Source organism: Schistocerca serialis, chromosome 1 (assembly GCF_023864345.2).
Source record: "Schistocerca serialis cubense isolate TAMUIC-IGC-003099 chromosome 1, iqSchSeri2.2, whole genome shotgun sequence".
Classification (NCBI taxonomy): Eukaryota; Metazoa; Arthropoda; class Insecta; order Orthoptera; family Acrididae; genus Schistocerca; species Schistocerca serialis.
Window position 1 is genome coordinate 828,832,211 of NC_064638.1, and position 17,277 is coordinate 828,849,487.

The window sequence follows — 17,277 nt, forward strand, 5'->3', positions numbered from 1 at the left end:
AATTCTGTCGGAAAACCAGCGGCAGAAAACCGAGGACGACACAAACGAATCTGGTTCCAGTGTCCCTTGATAGTGCCGGAGGGACCAGAAATGAGAAATAAGGCGCGGCCAAGCTGGCGAAGAATGCGCCCCTGCTCCCAGCGCTGCCTGCCAGAGGAAATGCGATAGAACACCAAATCATGAGGCGCCAAGCCAGAACGAGGTGAAGCAGCGGGAGCGCGCGGTGGCGGGTGCAATAGCTGCAGGTGCGACCGATGGGCGCGGCCGTGTAGCAATTCCGCTGGGGAAGTGGTGCCGCGTGGATAGGAAGCAAGGAAAGTCCAGAGCGCGCACTCGAAAGAGTGCGTGGCGCGCTACTTGCTCATCTGCGACTTAAACGTACGCACAAAGCGTTCAGCCTCGCCGTTTAACTGGGGTTGGAAAGGGGGTTTGGTCAGATGGCGAATGCCATTAGCAGCACAGAACGCTTCAAACTCTGAGGACACGAATTGGGGGCTGTTGTCGGAGACAACTTCAGGAAGGCCCTCAATGCAAAAACTAGACCTCAAAGCTCGAATAGTACTAGCAGACGTAGCAGAAGACATACGGACAACAAAAGGAAAATTGCTGTACGCATCAATAACTAGCAATCAGCGGGTGTCCCAGAATGGACCTGCAAAATCAATATGAACGCGCTGCCAAGGCGTAGTAGGAGTCGGCCACGCAAAGAAGCGCTGGCGGGGAGCAGATTGATGCTCCATGCAAGATCGAAAGTTAGCAAGCAAATTCTCAATTTGTTTATCAATGCCGAACCAAGTGCAGTGACGACCCGCTAATTGCTTCGTCCGCACGGTACCCCAATGACCAGCGTGCAGTAAACGGAGGATCTCCGACTGCAACGAACGAGGTAGAGCCACACGAGACTGATGATTTTCAGTTCGTAACAAGATAACATCGTGGTGTACAGACAGGTTGTGGCGATGAGCGAAGTAACGTCGAACAAGTGGATCGCGAATCTGCGAAGCAGATGGAGGCCATTGAGTACGAATATATTGCAAACGAATCTTCAAAGACGCGTCGGCAGTTGTCGCGGAAGCAATGCGACGAAAATCCACTGGAAAACCATCAGCTAATGCCTGATCTTGCGAATCAAACATGCAGGACAATTCAGAAAAATCGAACACTTCGTCAGGACCGATAGGCAGACGAGACAAAGCATCAGCATTGCCATGCTGGGCCGTAGGCCGAAACAAGATTTCGTAATTGTAGTTAGTAGCAGTAGTGCAGTACGGGCCGGAAGTGGCTTTGACGGGTGGAACAACGACGTCAAAGGCTTATGGTCGGTAACCAAAAAGAATTTGCGACCGTACAAAAAAAACACGAAACTTAGTTACGCCATATACAATGCCCAAAGCTTCTTTCTCGATTTGAGAATAGTTTTGCTGGGCAGAATTGAGCAACTTATATTCAAAAGCTATCGCGCGATCGACAGAATTAATGCGGTGTGAGAACCGCTCCGATACCGTGAAAAGATGCATCGACAGCAAAAACAACTGGTTTGGAGGGATCTAAATGAATCAAACAGCAATCACTCAACAAAGCAGATTTGAGCTTGTTTCAAGCAGCGTCACATTCCGAAGACCAAACAAACGGAACATTCTTACGCCGGAGGCGATGCAAAGGCGCGGCACTCTTCGCCGCATTTGGTATAAACCGAATATAATATGTAATTTTGCCCAACACAGACTGAAGTTATTTTAAGTTCCTGGGGGCTGGCAAGTATCTAATCGCACTGTGACAGCGAGGGATGAATACCCAGTCCGTTAATCATGTGTCCTAAATACTGAATTCCAGTTTGAAAAAAATTGCTCTTGTCTGTTACACTTTAGTCCTGTTTTTAAAGAACAGTAAATAAGGCACAAATTCTGCGAATGTTCGTCAGGGGAACGACCTGATAGAACTACACTACTGGCCATTAAAATTGCTACACCACGAAGATGACATGCTACAGCCGCGAAATGTAACCGACAGAAAGAAGATGCTGTGATATGCAAATGATTAGCTTTTCAGAGCATTCACACAAGGTTGGCGCCAGTGGCAACACCTACAACGTGCTGACATGAGGAAAGTTTCCAACCGATTTCTCATACACAAACAGCAGTTGCCCGGCGTTGCCTGGTGAAACGTTGTTGTGATGCCTCGTGTACGGAGGAGAAATGCGTACCATCACGTTTCCGCCTTGGATAAAGGTCGGATTGTAGCCTATCGCTTTTGCGGTTTATCATATCGCGACATTGCTGCTCGCTTTGGTCGAGATCCAATGACTTAGCAGAATATGGAATCGGTGGGTTCAGGAGGGTAATAGGGAATGCCCGTGCTGGATCCCAACGGCCTCTTATCACTAGCAGTCGAGATGAGAGGCATCTTATCCGCAAGGCTACACCGGATCGTGCAGCCTCGTCTCGATCCCTGAGTCAACAAATGGGGACGTTTTGCAGCAGCGTGGACTATCAGCTCGGAGACCATGGCTGCGTTACCCTTGAAGCTGCATCACAGACAGGAGCGCCTGCGATGGTATACTCTACGACGAACCTGGGTGCAAAAAGGCATTTTTTCGAATGAATCCAGGTTCTGTTTACAGCATCATGATGGTCGCATCCGCGTTTGGCGACATCGCGGTGAATGCACATTGGAAGCGTGTATTTGTCACCGCCATACTGGCGTATCACCTGGCGTGATGGTATGGGCTGCCATCGGTTACACGTCTGTCACCTCTTGTTCGCACTGACGGCACTTTGAACAGTGGACATAACATTTCAGATGTGTTACGACCCGTGGCTCTACCCTTCATTCGATGCCTGCAAAACCCTACATTTCAGCAGGATAATGCACGACCGCATGTTGCAGGTCCTGTACGGGCCTTTCTGGATACATTTAATGTTCGACTGCTGCCCTGGCCAGCACATTCTCCAGATCTCTCACCAATTGAAAACGTCTGGTGAATGGTGGCCGAGCACCTGGCTCGTCACAATACGCCAGTCACTATTGATGAACTATGGTATCGTGCTGAAGCTGCATGGGCAGCTGCACCTCTACACGCCATCCAAGCTCTGACTCAATGCCCAGGCGTATCTAGGCCGTTATTACGGCCAGAGGTGGTTGTTCTGGGTGCTGATTTCTCAGGATCTATGCACCCAAATTGCGTGAAAATGTAATCAAATGTCAGTTCTAGTATAATATCTTTATCTAATGAATACTCGTTTATCATCGGTATTTCTTCTTGGTGTAGCAATTTTAATGGCCAGTAGTGTATCATCCAGATAACTGGAACAACCAGAGACAGTGGAACAACTGCTGCAAGTATGACTGAAAAATAGCAGGAGGCAAAGCACAACCGAACGGAAGGCAGCGAAATGTTAACAATCCATGGCGGGTGTTCATCACAAAATAACGCTGCAACTGTTCGTCGAGCGGAATCTAAGTACGCGTCCCGAAAGTCAACCGTGGAAAAGAATTTTTCCGCACCAAGCTAATCAAAAATGTCTTCAGGGCGTGGTAAGGGAAACGTAGCTACCACTGTGTGGGATTTACTGTAGACTTGAAGTCAGCACAAATACGGAGGCAACCGTTTGGTTTCTTCACACTACAGGCGGAGTCCATGGCGAAGCAGAAACAGGGTCTATGACACCAATGTCTAGCAAATGCTTAAGTTCAGAAGCTACGGCATCACACAGGCATGGCATTGTCTTTATCTAACATATGCTGCAAAGTCTGTGGCGCAACCAAGACCATCAGAAAAAGAGTTCAGCAAAATCATCGCATAGTGCGGCAACACTGTCTGCATGGTCACTAGCGTTGATGCAAAGTACATTGTCCTGAATTGCGAGGCCAAAAAATTCAAATGCGTCCAGCCAAAAATGTTCGTAGCATCACTAGAGCAGAGACATGGAAAGACACAGTACGGGTCGTTGCACCATACGTTTCTTGCAAACTACACACGCCGAGCACAGATTTCCAGTCCAGTAAACGTATTCAGCGTGGAATGCTAACGACGAAGTGGGGGCGAATCAAGCAAGTCATACGTAGATCTGTTCAGTAAAGAAACTGAAGCACCAGTGTTCAGCTGCATACTAACAGATCGACCACAAATGTTCAAAGTCACAAAAAGTTTCCTCGCATCGCGCTGAATGCGAGAGGAAGTGTCTGGAAAAAATTCACACGACGAGCCGTTGTCGCACTTTAAGCATAATGCTTTCAATAAATAGCATTAACGTCCATCGGCTGATGTGAATTATCATGGCGGTTGCCGTTGCGCTGACTCCCACGAGAATCACGCGAACGGGAGACAAGTTCGGAATTAGAGTTTCTCTTGCTACACACAGCTTGCACATGTCCTTATTACAAAAATAAGATTGTGCTTGACGGGATGGGCAACTGTTCAGTAGGTGGGCACGAAAGCAGTTCGGATATGGATTTCAGTTTCTTAGTGGGTGCCTGGTTTGAGAATTGTTTACGTGCGCGAGAGCGGCGCGGCTGGCTGGGCTAGGACCGGGCGAAAGGGCACGTGTTGTGCCGCGCTAACAGTACACACACCCGGCCGGGGTCACGTCGATCGCGGAAGTAGCCATATCTAAAGTATCTTGTCTGTCTAGCAAGTCCACTACTTCCTGCAAAGACAGGTTTTTAAATCTGAGGATTTGTTCGCGGATCAGGTGATCCTCCACATTCTGCGTAATAGCGTCTCTAATCATATCCGCATGTGAACGTCCACACGAGCAATTTAAGTCACACTCAGAAGTTAGTCCCTGTAGGTCCGCTAACCGAGATTTATTCGACTGAGTAGGGCCACGCCGGAGATTAAAGAATTTATATCGTGCAGCTACCACATTTACACTGTCACGGAAGTGGGAGTTCAAAGCATCAATCACTTCGTCGTAAATTTTAGTTTCCGGGCGGATGGTGGGAAAATTTCACGAGCACACGGTATAACCCAACACCCGCGTTGGCAATGAAAAAGGCAAGCCGCTCTGTAGCTGGTATGTCGTACGCTGCGAAGTGTGCCTCGAGCTGGGCGATGTATTCTGGCCAGCGTTCAACGTCAGGATTGAAGGCATGAAATGACGGCGCCGTCGGTGACGGCGTCGGTACAGGCGGTGGCGTCGGAGGCGCCGAAGTAGCTGCAGTCTGTAGTGTGACCAGTCCATTTACGGCAGCAAGCAGCTGCGTCATTTGTTGAGCCTGAAAACGTACAAGATCGGACAGCGAAGCCTGTTCCTGTGGCGAAGCCATGGTTGACACAAATGAAAGTTACATAGCGAAAGGGGGGAGCACGCAGATACAGTCACTCAAGCAAACGGAGGTATCACAGAAAAAGCTAAAGCAGTACCGAGCAAAAAAGGAAATGATAGGAAGATCGCCTCGACGCCAACTTTTGTATCCCGCCTGAAGGCGGCGCGTGGGTAGGAGCAGGAAAAGGTAATACACGTCGGTACTGCAATGTGAATTTAAATCACCTTTACTCTAGCAAAATGAATACATAACTTGGAATGAGGTGCGAAGTGTCCCGGCCGTCTGCTCTAGATGAAATGGGGAGAATCTGTAGCGATGGTCGTAGAGCTCTCCAGCGCCGGTTACAGGGCACTGTCGTCGGTGTCTGTCGTAGTGCCACCCTAAGCCGTGGCATCGTAGCTATCGATACCACACTACTATTCGTTATGTTGTAAATAGCTTCATGTACAAGAAATTATTTTTAATACGTCTTCAAGATGATCACTTCTTCGCAAAAGTTTAAGGAAATTCATTAACAACTTATCTTCCTTACCTAAATGTTATGTTTATCTTCTGTGTCGGTTCTCCATCCTCAAAGAGTATCTTTGGGCCCTTCAGAACATCATATGGGAGTACAACAAAGAAGGTAGGCGAACACCATCTGCAGAAGTCCGGATTTCTGCAATGCCAGCTACATTTGTTTCTTCTTGCGACAAGTTCTTTGAAAATTTTGTAAACTCCTCAGTGTGGGATTTGAAATATTTTAGCTTAGCCATCAATTTTGCATAAACAGATTCTGGCTTTTCTCAACCGTTGCACTACCTGCTTTTTACCTTTCAGACAAGGACCTAACGTCAATGATTTCCTCAGTTTTGTTATTTACTTTAAGATTTGCCATGTTGATAACGAAAATACTATGTGAAAAAAGTACACAACGAACTGCACTAGAAATTAGTACAACGTAAACAACAACAAAAGTGACTTTCGTGCTTCGGCAACACGTTTGACGAAGTGCTGGATCACACAAACGCAGTGATATGCACTCTTGCTCATCTGCAAGTAATCTAACTTCAGTCTTACTTCGGTCGACTGTACAGAAGCGATCGCGAGCATAGCTATTTTGTAGTACGTACTATCCGGTTCAGCTGTACTGTACGCATGTAAACGTCCAACTATCATCTACCGGGAAGAGTGGGGAGGGTTCTTCAGTGGCTCGGTCGCCTTGTCCCGGTTCTTCTCGGCTCCACTCCTAATGACTTATCAACAGATGAGTCGCAACAAAGCAGTCAGTTCCTCTTGCTGGTATTCTATTCGCTCATTCATATACGCAGTCCGGGCCGCCTCATGAGTTAGTATTCACCAGGTGATTCAAAAGCTCTCCACCTGGCCTATCACACACTAATATGTTCAGTTACTATCATCAGAGCATCTAATCGATATGTAGTTTCTAAGACTATACTGTATGCTCAGGTGCGGGGTCTTTCCTACGCGAAATAGAATATGTGCATTAGCAAGCTTCTTTGATACTCTATGAAATACCTTTTCGTACAACGTCCCAGAAATTAAGTAACACGGTCGTAGGTAAAGATACTTTGCCTACAGTTTCCCTTTCCTTGCAGCCTCTTCTGAGTGGGCTATTGTGACGATATCCACCCAGATACCCTCTCTTGATTTTTATTTATTTTATTTATTTTTATTTTTATTTTTTCAAGCAATGCCATGTTTGTGAGCTATATCGTCCTTTTATATTTTTCGTTCTATTCAGTTGCGCGATCAATATCTTTCACTAATTTCCCGCCGGCCGGAGTGGCCGTGCGGTTCTAGGCGCTACAGTCTGGAGCCGAGCGACCGCTACGGTCGCAGGTTCGAATCCTGCCTCGGGCATGGATGTTGTGATGTCCTTAGGTTAGTTAGGTTTAATTAGTTCTAAGTTCTAGGCGACTAATGTCCTCAGAAGTTAAGTCGCATAGTGCTCAGAGCCATTTGAACCATTTGAACTAATTTCCCAAATAGCACGTTGCATGCCGCCTATTGGAGCGTGTAACTGCAGTTGGTCTTATAACAGAAGACAAAGTGAACATAATTGTTATTTCCATTTGATTCTTTGTGACGTTCTTCATTTGTTCGTTCCTACTCATGTGACGAGCTAAATTGTACCTCAACACAAATCAGACGTGACTGTTCATATTGCCGAAAACGTATTTTTTCTGAAGTATTCGTGTGTTCAATTTTCAGAGCACACTAATTCTCCTGGAGAAATACGTCTTCGGGAATGTGAACAGTCATGTAAAAATGGTGTCGCTCTGACATCACTTGGCTCTCCTCGAACGTTGATAGTCACTTATTTATTTAATGATTTAAACAGTTTATCGCACAAGAAAGTTCTCCGACAATAGCAAAGTTATTCAAGGGCCTTTCTTTGGTCTTTATCCTTTATATCAATTTAAGCCAAAGATTATGTGTAACATTGCTTTTAACTTCAGTACAGATATATGGATTTGTAAACGACCGTTAAGGATAGACTCGTCTCCGCAACTGAGGTAACGTCCTCACGCTAGTGTGGTAGCTGTCGACGTGGAGAGAGCCGTTTCGAATCAATGTACTGAAACTACTTTCATCGTCAGTATTGCCCAGCAAGAGAAGGAGGTGATTCCTGATCACAAGGCTCTATGCCATTCCTGATCACAAGGCTCTATGCCAAAGTCCTCGGTTAAATTCGATATCTCTCTGCAGTGTCCCATCGAGCTTAATGTGACACTGTCGATGGCTGTCTGTACTTCGGATGGCGACGTAAAGATCTGCTGCCATCTGTCATTAACAGCAGAAACAGGACGCTACACAACGCAACACTCATTTACGCCAGCTATACAAGACTGTTACAGATACTGGAATACCTGGAATGCAACCAGTCCACATGCCACAATAAAAAAAGCAAAACAAAGAAAAAAACACCTTGTGACATTGGGACGTGATTCACACGACCTTATTCGTTCATTCATTCATATATGTGTTAACAAAAATGACAGACATCTACCTTGAAGTGTAATTACTATACAGTATCACAGGGTTGCAGTAAATTGTGATCGATTTCCACATGCAAGGAAATATTTCGTTCTGTTCAAAATGGGTGGCAGATTGCGCCAGATCAAATAATATTAATTAATGTTAGTTAATTTACCTTCTATTATTGATTTTATGTTGTATAGAAATTATTTGGCCTCGTTCCATCTGAATTTAGTGAATATTTGATTTCCACCAGTTTCATTGTGGATTTCAGTAAATGTATTAACCAAATTACGAAATAAAATACTTGTATACAATCGATACCCCAAATTATTTTGTACCAATAGAGAGTTACAATCGGTCAGTACCTATAAGTAAAACTAAGAACGTGGCATTTTTAGATATTCATCCAGTAAGAAGAAAAATAATCCTCAATTACAAACCGATAGAACAGGTGGCCCATTTTAAGTATTTAGGATGTGAAATATCGTATGATGAAGATATGTATATACAGAAAAAAGTAATTCTTATGGGCGCATATGTGGCACAATTAGAATGACACTTAAGGGAAAACAAGGCAAAAGACAGAACTGAAATTTTATTAAGCCACGGCCATTCATACTTTATTATATGGGGCAGGAAGTTGGACTTTGAGAAATAAAGATTTACGGCAACTAGAAGCATCGGAAACCTAATTTCTAAGATCTATGGAAGGCTACAATAGGGAAGACAAAATTAGAAACGAAGTAATGAGCGAAGAACTGATAATACAACCAGTATCCCAAAAGGCAATCCAATACAAAGAAAAATGGAGAGAATATCTATTTCGTATGTCACCACAAAGACTTCCTAAACTAGCAATGGGTTATAAAGCATGGGGTAAGAGAAGTGTGGAAATGCCAAGGATTTATTTATTTAATCGTATGGCTAGGACTCCCCGTCGGCCAGGCCGTTCGCCGGGTGCCGGTCTTTCAACTTGACGCGACTTCGGTGACCTGCAGTCGATGAGGATGATAGGAGGACAGCACAACACCCAGTCCCTAGGCGGAGAAAAATCCCCGACCTAGCCGGGAATCGAACACGGGCCACGCCGACCATTCAGCTACCGGGGGCAGACAATACCAAGGATGATATGTTGAGACGGGGATAGGCTTTAGGCCTAAACCTGGAGTGGCAGAAGGAGATGAATGGATCTGATTGTCAGGCAAGCCAATAGGCTATCGATTTCTAACACTGCTTAATAGCTCTACGAGTGCCCTTTTCAGTGGCATAGAAAGAGTTGAACTTAAGAAAAGAATTCTCAAATGGCTCTGAGCACTATGGGTCTTAACATCTGAGGTCATCAGTCCCCTAGACTTAGAACTACTTAAACCTAACTAACCTAAGGACATCACACACATCCATGCCCGAGGCAGGATTCGAACCTGCGACCGTAGCAGTCGCGCGGTTCTGGACTGAAGCGCCTAGAACCGCTCGGCCACGGCGGCCGGCAAAGAATTCTCAAGGCAGTATACTAAGCTCATTGTGGAATGTCTTCGCCAGTTCCTAGCGAGTTTCCTAGAAGTTTTTTCACGAGTCATTATGTTGCAGATGGTTGGAAGACTGATGACGTGGTGCTCCTGTGGAAAGACGGCGACCCTGTGCAGATCATGAGCAACCTACACCTGTCGCTCTTCACTCTGGAGAAGTTCCTCACGGACTACTGCAACACCGCGACGACCACAGGTACGGCAATGGCCTCTACTGGAGCATCGGCCGCTCTGACCAGGGAGAGAGAAGGGTGATGGTAAAGATGCAACCAACAGTCGCACTCTCTAAATTTGTGAAACTGGATCTATCGGTCGTTGAAACACTAACAGTTAGACCTTACTGTGTTCCTAGTCCCATTTGATCCCTTTTGACGACCATGTGCTACAATATAAGAGAATGAGAGCGACAGAGGGCTAACTCATAATTGTGGTGAACAGATTTTCTTCCGACTCATAACACAATCCTTGAAAACAGATGACGTTGAGTATGGTAGTATAGGCACCTAGGAGACAGACAGTGCATGAAGACCTTTTATATCCGATAACCTATCGCTTACTCTACAGTTGGGTTGATATTTTGCAATATTCAACTGTTGTCACTATATTTTTTATCGTATCTAATAAAAAGTTAATGTTGTTAAAACAGACCACAAGTCCGCTGACGTGGACAATCTAACCAACCATACGAGAAGGAGGCTGGTCAGAAGCAACGAAAAAAAAATTGCATGACGTTAGCTAATTTTGTTAATTTTATATTTCACACGACCTGTGTTTCGGGTTCCAACCATATTTTCTAGTGTAAATAAAAAATAGTAAGTCATGGGAAAAGAGTTACGTAATAAATACAATGTTTCAACAAGAATCCACAATCATGTCAGTTAACAGGAAGAGACAAGAATGTTATCTAAATATACTTATTCTTGCTGATTGGGTTTGCATGGTAAAAAATGGGAAAACAAGAAACCTATTTTCGTTTTTCACTAGGGGTGCGGCAAGGTGGCTTTTACGTCTCTAATGATATAACAAGTCGCTATTGCCACGTGAACAAATTCCGTCAGTGACTGAAATTGCAATCGGTTGGTATAATGCTTGCATATTGATAAAACATCAGTTCTACCGTTAACAGATATTTTTTCCGCAGTGTATGTGTTTTACTTCCTCCAGTACCTCGTCTCCTACCTTCCAAACTTTACTTGTGGACGGTGCGTGGGTCGTGCTTGGGTAGCTCAGCTGGTAGAGCACTTGCCCGCGAAAAACAAAGGTTCCGAGTTCGAGTCTCGGTCCGCCACACAGTTTTAATCTGCAAGGAAGTTTCATATCAGCGCACACCCCGCTGCAGAGTGAAAATCTCATTCTTTAAGTATTTGACTTCAGTATTCCTTGCATAATGAAATACTCAAAAAAATCCCAATTTCGTCTCCTTAGGAGTCGAATTTCTAACAGTCCCTTCTTAACCGAGAAGCCAAACATCAGTTCCCGAAGATGTAACTTTAAAAATGCTGACACACTGAAAGATATTCGTAAAACACTTCACTACCTCTTTCACCCACTTAGGAATTAAATTTCCAAAAACAGTGAAATGTGTGTTTTTTATTTCTAAAATAGAAGCCGAATACCAATTCTTCATAGCTTTAGCCTTAAAAACGCTCGTATAATGAAATCTTTCCATAAAAACTTTCATGTCCTAGTTTACCCCATAGGGCTTGAATTTCCAAAAACAGTGGAATACGATTTTTATTTTTAATCGTGAAGCCAAACTCAAATTTTCATAGATTTGACATTAAAAATCCTTACGCAATGAAATATTTCACCCCATTAGTGGGTTTAATTTCCAAAAACACTGAGACACATTATTTTTTTTCATTTGTAACCGAGAAGTCAATTACCAATTTTTAGAAGTATAGCTTTAAAAATACTTAAGTAGTTCTCTAATAATTATTTATTTTCAAAAATAATTTTAGTCATTTCGAAAAATTCTGAAACATGTATTTCTGTATTTCTGACAGAGAAACCAAATATCAATTTATGTAAGTTTACCTTCAAAATGACCTTAGTAGCGACATATTTTTGAAAAACATTTCATCGTCTGTTACATTCCTTTAGGGGTGGGATTTCGAAAAACGAAGCCAACAGTATAAGATAAATACCTTCTCCAATTTTCAAATTTCCGCCCTTAGCCGTTTGGGTTGGGCAGTAATGAGCCAGTGAGACTAGGTGGCCGTTATCAAATGCGTCTCCATTGCTACAGGTAAGTATCATAGTGACCGACCGCAAATGACATGTAAGTAATCGAAATTAGTCGTTAGGGGAAGGCATTAAAATAACTTACTTTTAACAACCAACAGCCTATACGGGAAACGTAAGTTCTCTCAACAATGGTGGAAGGCTCTGGCGTTTCCAGACGGTGGCAGTGATGAAACACCGCGACATTTCGACGACTGTGACATTCATCATCTTCTCAAGCAGAGGTTCCCAACAAAATTTTCTCGACGACCCCCCCCATCGAGCATGATTGGTGCCTTGTCATATCACAGTATCAAGTACCTAAAAAAGCCAAATTAAGAGTCTTTTTATACGTTTACTGGTACTTAGAAAAAACATTGACATATTCATTATCGAAAAAATATTGAGCTTAAAACTTTTCCAATTTAGCCATCATTGTTTTTGCTAAATTTCTGATTATCGATCAAAATCTTTGTCTTCAAATCTGGGTCTTCAGTATAACAAACTCCTTAAAAAAATGAAAATTGAGTATGAACTGAAAATGAGAGGAAAAAATTAAAACTGAGTGTATTGGTCTTTCAAGTGTACTATACTTGAGACTGCATTGAGTAGACATGTGTGAAAAATAAGAAAACACTAATTTCATACAAAGTATTATTTATTTGAAAAAATACAGTTGCAACAGAGTACTCCATCAGTATGCAGTTAGTTTTTATTTTCAGTTCTTAATGGGATGAGTTCAATCTGACCTTTGAGTCAATTATTTCTGAAATATTAGATTCCAAACTTGGAACTTTCACTCTGAAATCCGACTGTATGTCGAGCCGATTCCTATATTTATTTTTCACGAAACACGTGGAAGAAAATGCTTGCTCACACCGATGTTTGGTAGGAAATGGAAGGATATTTTTCATTGCCTTATCTCCAAGTTTCTTGTAGTCTTTGGGTGCCGATGCCCAGAAGCCTGTAATTTTATCACCGATGAAAATGTTTATCGTCGTACCACATATGGACAGATCCACAAGTTGATCTTGCTCATCTTCAGTGACGCCATGGATTTTGTCTATTTCTTCATTGCTGAAGGGATTTCGAATCCATCTGTCGTCAGTTTCAGGTTCAGGGAAATACTCTCTAAAAGTGGTGGCTAGGCTACGTAGATGCTCGGTTACATTGATCTTGATCTGGTCAGGCAAACTCTTATCTGATGACTCCAAGAATTGTTTTAAAGTAGAAAAGTTAGTTAGTGACTCATTTTCTATCCTTGACGCCCAGACCTGACACTTTTTGACCATAGCACTAATCGTATCCTCAACTTTGAACATGTCTACACTTTTTCCTTGTAAACTCAAATTTAACACATTCAAGTGTTCAGACACATAGCTAAGAACGCAACTGAGCAAAGCCAAGAGAAGTTAGTGAGAAAATCCGCGTACTTTGTGTCAAGAAGGAAGACACGAACCTCGTCTCTAAGTTCAAAAAATCTTGACAAGATCCTACCTCGAGAAAGCCATCCTACTTCTGTATGAATAAGAAGTTGCTCATGCTCACTGTCGATCTCTTTACACTCCAGGAAAAAGCTAGACGCAGAAGTTAGCGTTCGCTGAGACTCTGCTCATGCAGGAAGTGACCAAAACAAAAAATCTGTTATCGAACGAAATATATTTAATATATTTTTTAATCTAATAGCATCTTGCGGACCCCTCTGGCATAGCTCGCGGACCCCTGGTGTGCCGTGGACCACCTGTTGGGAACCACTGCCATAAATTATCTGGGAGTACGCATTAGGAATGATTTAAAATGGAATGTTCATATAAAGTTGATTGTCGGTAAAGCAGATGCCAGACTGAGATTCATTGGAAGAATCCTAAGGAAATGCAATCCGAAAACAAAGGAAGTAGGTTACAGTACATTTGTTCACCCACTTCTTGAATATTGCTCACCAGTGTGGGATCAGTACCAGATAGGGTTGATAGAAGAGATAGAGAAGATCCAACAGAGAGAAGCGCAATTCGTTACAGGATCATTTAGTAATCGCGAAAGCGTTACGGAGATGACAGATAAACTTCAGTGGAAGACTCTGTAAGAAAGAGGCTCAGTAGCTCGGTATGGGGTTTTGTTAAAGCTTCGAGAACATACCTTCACCGAGGAGTCAAGCAGTATATTGCTCCCTCCTACGTATATCTCGCGAAGAGACCATGAGGATAAAATCAGAGAGATTAGAGCCCACACAGAGGCATACCGACAATCTTTCTTTCCACGAACAATACGAGACTGGAATAGAATGGAGAACCGATAGAGGTACACATGGTACCCTCCGCCACACACCGTCAGGTGGCTTGCCGAGTATGGATGCAGATGTACATTTTCTTTCCATATACTTCGGTATGTGTATAGCTAAGTTTGTGTCAAGTCTTATTACGCTTATCTAATGGTCAAGTGGCAAACAGTGCCACAGAATAAAGTTTTTCTAGCACTAGACGAAACGCAACAAAGCATAAATGTGAAAATATGTATTATTAGTATTCTTAGAATTTATTTGTAGAATTTAAGGTCATTGAGCCAATTTCCGCATAATGGTAGTTATGAAATCTATGCTTTCATGAATAAGAATTCAGTTAACTATGCTATGTTTTATATCAAAACACTCAGTGTATTATCACGCGTCTAACGGTGTACTTTTTTTTTTTAATTCGAGAGTTGTGAATTTTATGTAATTCGTGGTGACAGGAGTCACAAATGACTACGAGGGGCTGTAGAAGTTGCAACCAATGGGAAGCGAGCGTGCTGCGACGTTATGGGCTAGGATAGAGAAGAGGATTTGCGTTACGGATGTGGTGAAGGGAAGTCTCGTTTATGGTCACGGTGAGGTGAATTTCCATCTGAGTCACGGTACAGCGAAGACTTGCTGCACTTAGTTTTTCTTACAAGGGAACCTCCCATCGCACCCCACCCCCACCCCCCTCAGATTTAGTTATAAGTTGGCACAGTGGATAGGCCTTGAAAAACTGAACATAGATCAATCGAGAAAACAGGAAGAAGTTGTGTGGAACTATGAAAAAGAAAGCAAAATATACAAACTGAGTTGTCCATGCGGACATAGGCAACATCAAGGACAACTTGAGCTCAGCAGCGCCGTGGTCCCGTGGTTAGCGCCAGTAGCTGCAGAACGAGAGGTCCTTGGTTCAAGTCTTCCTTCGAGCGTAAAATTTTACTTTCAGACAATTATCAATGTTCAGGAACTCAGATATATTCAACTTCGCTCTCCAAAATTCCAGGACATGTTCAGATTTGTTTGGACATAAGCAGGATTTGACGGTCTACACACGGAAAAATTTGAAAACGTTAAAAACATATGTTTTGACAGAGCACAGGGAAAAGTGTGCGACTGTGAAACTGTTGGATTCGTTTCTTGCAGTTTATGTGACAAACTCTTATGTTTTCATCACTTTTTTGGGAGTAATTCTCACATCCACAAGAAAACCTAAATCGGGCAATGTAGAATCTTTTTACCCATTCGCAAAGTGTACAAGTTAGGTGGGTCGACAACATATTCCTGTCATGTGACGCACATGCCCTCACCAGTGTCGTATAGAATATATCAGACGTGTTTTCCTGTGGAGGAATCGGTTGACCTATGACCTTGCGATCAAATGTTTTCGGTTCCCATTGGAGAGGCACGTCCTTTCGTCTACTAATCGCACGGTTTTGCGGTGCGGTCGCAAAACACAGACACTAAACTTACACAGTGAACAGAGACGTCAATGAACGAATGGACAGATCATAACTTTGCGAAAATAAAGAAAAACTTTTCACTTGAGGGGAGATTTGAACTAAGAACCTCTCGTTACGCAGCTGCTCACGCTAACCACGGGACCACGGAGCTTCTGAGTTCAGATTATCCTTGATGTTGCCTATCTTCGCATGGACTACTCAGTTTGTATATTTTGCTTATTTTTTCATAGTTCCACACAACTTCTTCCTGTTTTCTCGATTGATCTGTGTTCAGTTTTTCAAGGCCTATCCACTGTGCCAACTTATAACTAAATCTGAGGGGGGTGCGATGGGGAGGTTCCCTTGTTAGCAGCATGGGTCCGTATGTGTGCGTGGTTGCGATACTTAGAAATTCCAGAAGCGAAGCTGTGTTATGAAGTTTTTAAACCTCAGGTAACTTGCTGATGGACTGTGTAAGAGCTTAGCAATGTACATTGTTTATAAAATTTAGTAGTATAGTATGTGAGCTTTCTCTTACGGATTGCAACTGACTAAGCCAGTTATTTATTTGCCGTAAAATATCTTCTTTCTCTTTTTCCTGGCCTTTATCCAATATCACCACAGGATTGATATGTTTGATTTTAAATTAACAACAGCTTCAGTTGCAATGTTTACCTAGATTTACCTAGGTTTCAGTTGGGATAACCCAACCTTCTTCAGAATAAAAGGAACTACGATTTGTCCATAATGGACAACGTCAAAAACTGAAAACTATAATATGGTAATACATCGTCATATTGCAATAACTTATCTGGGAAAGAGCCTCGCCCCAACTTCGTGACCGCAGTACGGCAGCAACGGATGTTCACATCTACATCTACATCCATACTCCGCAAGCCACCTGACGGTGTGTCGCGGAGGGTACCATGTGTACCTCTATCGGTTCTCCCTTCTATTCCAGTCCCGTATTGTTCGTGGAAAGAAAGATTGTCGGTATGCCTTTGTGTGGGCTCTAATCTCTCTGATTTTATCCTCATGGTCTCTTCGCGAGATATACGTATGAGGGAGCAATATACTGCTTGACTCCTCGGTGAAGGTATGTTCTCGAACTTCAACAAAAGCACGTACCGAGCTACTGAGCGTCTCTGCTGCAAAGTCTTCCACTGGAGTTTATCTATCATCTCCGCAACGCTTTCGCGATTACTAAATGATCCTGTAACGAAGCGCGCTGCTCTCCGTTGGACTTAGTCTATCTCTTCTATCAACCCTATCTGGTACGGATCCCACACTGCTGAGCAATGTACAAGCAGTGAGCGAACAATTGTACTGTAACCTATTTCCTTTGTTTTCGGATTGCGTTTCCTTAGGATTCTTCCAATGAATGTCAGTCTGGCATTAGCTTTACCGACGATCACCTTTGTATGACCATTGCATTTTAAATCACTCCTAATGCCTACTCCCAGATAATTTATGGAATTGACTGCCTGCAGTTGCTGACCTGCTATATTGTAGCTAAATAATATGGGATCTTTCTTTCTGTGAATACGTAGCACATTACACTTGT

The 17,277-nt window shown here is 43.2% G+C and overlaps 1 protein-coding gene across 1 annotated transcript in view; it reads left to right on the plus strand.

Annotated features, from left to right (window-relative positions):
- The window catches only part of LOC126458302 (glutamate-gated chloride channel-like), a 233,787-nt gene that overhangs the window by 133,350 nt on the left and 83,160 nt on the right, over positions 1-17,277 (plus strand). The window contains exon 8 of the mRNA XM_050095248.1: positions 9,841-9,975. Within this exon, the coding sequence (XP_049951205.1) occupies positions 9,841-9,975 (135 nt within the window). The remainder of the gene's footprint in view (positions 1-9,840; positions 9,976-17,277) is intronic.